The sequence below is a fragment of the Salmo salar genome, chromosome 13 (genome assembly GCF_965601325.2).
Source record: "Salmo salar chromosome 13, fSalSal1, whole genome shotgun sequence".
Lineage (NCBI taxonomy): Eukaryota > Metazoa > Chordata > Actinopteri > Salmoniformes > Salmonidae > Salmo > Salmo salar.
In genome coordinates, this window is record NC_138303.1 from 106,085,001 (window position 1) to 106,089,994 (window position 4,994).

Consider the following 4,994-nt stretch of genomic DNA (forward strand, 5'->3'; position numbering starts at 1 on the left):
TGGGATCTAGGCAGGGTTACTGTAAAGCTCTTTGGGATCTAGGCAGGGTTACTGTAAAGCTCTCTGGGATCTAGGCAGGGTTACTGTAAAGCTCTTTGGGATCTAGGCAGGGTTACTGTAAAGCTCTCTGGGATCTAGGCAGGGTTACTGTAAAGCTCTTTGGGATCTAGGCAGGGTTACTGTAAAGCTCTTTGGGATTTAGGCAGGGTTACTGTAAAGCTCTTTGGGATCTAGGCAGGGTTACTGTAAAGCTCTTTGGGATTTAGGCAGGGTTACTGTAAAGCTCTTTGGGATCTAGGCAGGGATACTGTAAAGCTCTGTTATCTAGGCATGGTTACTGTAAAACACTTTTATCTAGGCATGGTTACTGTAAAACACTTTGTTATCTAGGCATGGTTATTGTAAAACACGTTGTTATCTAGGTATGGTTATTGTAAAACACTTTGTTATCTAAGCAAGGTTACTGTAAAACACTTTGTTTTCTAGGCAGGGTTACTGTAAAGCACTTTGGGACAACTGTTGGTGTAAAGAGGACTATAAACGTGTAATAAATGTGATGTTTTGTCCCTGTCTATAAATCAGGATCTTGCCTGATTAAACAGAACTTGTCTACCTACATAGAACTAATAGTTAATGTCTGTCTCTCTGTTCTGTAGATCAGAGAGAGGAGAAGGAGAGTCGAGGATGGGCCACAGTGAAGATGACCTGATCGGGATTCCGTTCCCCAACCACAGCAGTGATGTCCTGTGCTGCCTTAACGAACAGCGCCGCGCCGGGTTGCTCTGTGACGTGGTGCTCATCGTACGTGATCAGGAGTATCAGACCCACCGATCTGTCCTCGCCGCCTGCAGCCAGTATTTCAAGAAGCTCTTCACCGTGTCCTCGGACGGAAGGGACAAGCACGGGGTGTATGAGATAGACTTCGTGGCCCCCGAGTCACTGACGGCCATCTTGGAGTTTGCCTACACATCTACGCTAACGGTGACGGCGTCCAACGTGAAAGAAATTCTCGGAGCGGCTCAGATGCTGGAGATCCCCTGCATCGTCACTGTCTGTCTGGAGATTATGGACTCTGGCAAGGGAGGAGGAGGAGGAAGAGAGGGAGATGAAGAGGAAGACGAAGAGGAGGAGGTAGAGGAACAGGAGGAGGAGGAGGAGGAGGAAGAAGAGTCGAGGAAGGACGAGCAGGAGGTTCATGAGGAGGACAACGCCAGTGAGTGGTCTTCGAGGTCGTCAGAGAGTCAGGACCAGGCTGAGTCGGAGAGAGGAGCACCACCCAGTCCACCCAGTACCAGTCAGTACCAGCACCGGTACGAGCTGCAGAGGAACAGGAAGTGCACAGACAAAGACTCTCAGTGTGAGAAACCCAGCCCGGAGCATGAGCGCATGGAGAGCCGAGCCCTCAAGGACTTTTCCATTGAGTCTCTGCTACAGGAAGGGCTGTACCCTAAACTGCCATCAGTCCTGGACAGGAGGGACAACTTTTCCCCTCTGCTCCCTGGCTTCTACCCTCCCATGTGGGCTGCAGAGTTCCCAGGATTCCCCCCGCAGGTCCTAGACCCCAACCTCAACCCCAGCCACCACACCCAGACCCCGACCCTCCACCGTTCCTCCCACCCTTCTCAACTGGACAACCGACCCTTAGACCTGGCCGTGAAGAGAGAGGTCGTCAAGGAGGAAGTCCCTCCCAGCATGCTCCACAGTGACTTCCTGAAAGACTTAATGACCTCCGGCCTGGGGGTGGGGGTGGTACAGTCCGAGGGGCCTCACCTCCACCCGAGTCAGATAAAGCAGGAGGAAGACTTCCGCTCATACCTGAGCTTCCTGAGTGCATCAAGCCACCTGGGGGTGCTGTTCCCTCCCTGGCAGATGGAGGAGGAGAGGAAGATGAAGCCCAAAGCATCCCAGCAGTGTCCCATCTGTAACAAGGTGATCCAGGGGGCAGGGAAACTACCCAGACACATGAGGACTCACACAGGAGAGAAACCATATATGTGCACCATCTGTGAGGTGCGCTTCACCAGGTATGACAAACACTCTTGATACTGTAGGTCTTGCCATCTTCTGCAAGGAGATTATAAAAGCCAATAAACACAGTACAGACACATACAGTATCCATTAGTGATGCCACGTATGTGGATAAGTGGCTAAGTGATTAGGTAAAAGTGTTGCCTGATCATATTCTAAGATAATAATCAAAATGCCTACATGTAAAAAAAAAGATAGCAATTATTAACATGTGAAATTGAGAGGGTTGTTTTTGGACAAAGATTATGGTATTACGGTAAGGGAGTGTTTTTGTGGTTAAGGCGTTTGATTTGTATCCTCTCATCTGATTATCATCAGAGACCTAAAAAGTGGAAACCCCCTGTCTTTCTTTCTAGTCACTTCCTGCCTCTGCTCTGGCATGATTGTATCACCTGGCCCATTTAATACGTACCCCAGAGTATACCCACCAACAATGCTTTCATCTCTGATACATCTTTCAGAACACATACAGTTGAAAGGACAACACATTGAAAAATATGTTATTTGACCTCAATGGGACAACCTGGTAACATAAAAGTGAACTAAAATAAATAATATAAGCTTCTATTTTTTATTTTCAGGCAAGACAAGCTGAAGATCCACATGCGGAAGCACACAGGAGAGCGGCCCTACGTCTGCCTCCACTGCAACTCCAAGTTTGTCCACAACTACGACCTGAAGAACCACCTGCGTATCCACACAGGAGTGCGGCCCTACCAGTGTGAGCACTGCTACAAGAGCTTCACACGCTCAGACCACCTGCACCGACACATCAAGAGGCAGAGCTGTCGCGTCTCACGCCCTCGACGAGGCCGCAAGCCCGCCGCCTGGCGCTCAGCCAACAACTTCCTGCAGGGCCCTCCTAGCTCGGCCAATCACCACGAGGATGGCAAGGACGGCTGCCGGCTCCTGCCCTCTTCCCACAGAGGCGTTAGAGGTCACGGTCTGGGCCTAGGGGAGAGAGAGAGACAGGCCCTGGGTGCTAAGGGCCTGGGCTATAAGGACTTGGACAGTGACAGCAGAGAGAGCCGGGAGGGCAGGAAGGCCAGAGAAGGCCGTGAGGCCAGGGAGGGCCGTGAGGCCAGGGAGGCTCGGCATCACCAGTCAGACAGGAAGCATGTGGTTGACAAAGTGGAGCTGGAGAGACAGAGGGGCATGTTCACCTTTGCCCTGGCGGGGCCTGGGGGGGAAGTCCTTACCCACCCTCCATTTTACACCCCAACCCCTGACCCCTGGACCATTAGACTAGAGAACCACGTCTCTCCCATCCCTGAGCCGACCAACTGACACAGATTAAAGATGATAGAACAGAGAGAGAGCCGGCCAACTGACACCTGAACAGAGAGAGTACCGGCCAACTGACACCTGAACAGAGAGAGAGCCGGCCAACTGACACCTGAACAGAGAGAGAGCCGGCCAACTGACACCTGAACAGAGAGAGTACCGGCCAACTGACACCTGAACAGAGAGAGAGCCGGCCAACTGACACCTGAACAGAGAGAGAGCCGGCCAACTGACACCTGAACAGAGAGAGAGCCGGCCAACTGACACCTGAACAGAGGGAGAGAGCTGGCCAACTGACACCTGAACAGAGAGAGAGCCGGCCAACTGACACCTGAACAGAGAGAGAGAGCTGGCCAACTGACACCTGAACAGAGGGAGAGCCGGCCAACTGACACTTCCAACAGATAACTGATGCTTCATCTCAGAACCATACAGAACAGAAAGTTCTCTGCCTGATAGATGTTCTACCTGCTGTTTAGAGATACAAGGATATTAGGCTGAGGAGATGAGAGTTTGAGGGGAGTGATGTCTGGGAATATAAATGTATAGAAAATAGGGGAATTACTGGAAAACAGTTGATTTTAGACATCTCAAATCAAAATCACAAGGATTTTTATAAAAACATTTAATTTGTAGAAATAAAACTGGATGAATAGATTTTGTATGTTGCAAAAGTACACACACACAAAAGAATACTCTCAGGACATAATTGTTTATCTTTGGATTGTAATTGTTTATCTTTGGATGTAAATGTCTAATTCACAGCATCATTCATAGTATACTTACTATTAGCAATAGGTTGTCTCCCAAATTCACAGTCTACAAAAAAATACACCGATATCAGCCATCAAAGTTATTTATAAACTACAAATAGATTCCAAATCCATCCAAAGTTGGAGACCAATATCAGTTCTAATGGGCAGGGTAGTGTAAGCCACCGAAGAACATTCAAAACCAGGACAAAATGATTCACTTGACTTAAAAAATAAAATACAAATCTCGATCCAAAACTGTTTTCACCCTTGTATTGCCTTGTTCTCAGGTTTTGTAAATATATACAAAATGTTTTAAAGATTTTGACCATAGTAATATTGATTATTGTTGAATTATTACTTGTTGTTTTTATCATCGATAACCCATCCAAAGATGTGCCGTTTGATATTTCACAAATGTTTCATAAGCCTTGGTATCTGTGTTTCTTCTAAAGACCAAGACGTGTACAATTTGTTAGACTGATATACACTGAATTATTGCTTTAGCTACGCCCTGCTCCTGATTGGAGCATTAAGACCTTTAAAGAGGTTTCTAATCTATGTTCATACAGTGCTCTTAACTGATTTATGTATAAATACTGCTATTCAGAATTGTTTGAATTGAAATGAAATGGGAAACTATTTTCTTGCTATTTATGCATATTTAAATGAGCCTTGGCTATATTTGTTTTATAAAGACACTAAATGTTGTACTCCTGTGGGTCTAGGAGTCTCATTATCTAACTTTTCTGATTGTGTGTGTGTGTGTGTGTGTGTGTGTGTGTGCGTGCGTGCGTGCGTGTGTGTGTGCGTGCGCCTTTGTTGCGAATCTTTCATAAATGTAAATATGGTTTAGATGCCATTTTAGAGAATGGATATTTGACACACAATGAAATTAGGGCTCCAGTCAATCAGATCTGCTGTAGCTGA

The 4,994-nt window shown here is 47.2% G+C and overlaps 1 protein-coding gene across 2 annotated transcripts in view; it reads left to right on the forward strand.

Annotated features, from left to right (window-relative positions):
* zbtb7c (zinc finger and BTB domain containing 7C) overlaps window positions 1-4,777 on the forward strand; it is a 31,131-nt gene extending 26,354 nt beyond the window's left edge. For both annotated transcript variants that reach the window (XM_014138886.3, XM_014138887.3), the window contains exons 2-3: window positions 657-2,024; window positions 2,610-4,777. In XM_014138886.3, the coding sequence (XP_013994361.1) occupies window positions 685-2,024; window positions 2,610-3,315 (2,046 nt within the window). In that variant the 5' untranslated portion in view covers window positions 657-684 and the 3' untranslated portion in view covers window positions 3,316-4,777. The remainder of the gene's footprint in view (window positions 1-656; window positions 2,025-2,609) is intronic.
* The last annotated feature ends 217 nt before the right edge of the window (window positions 4,778-4,994 follow it).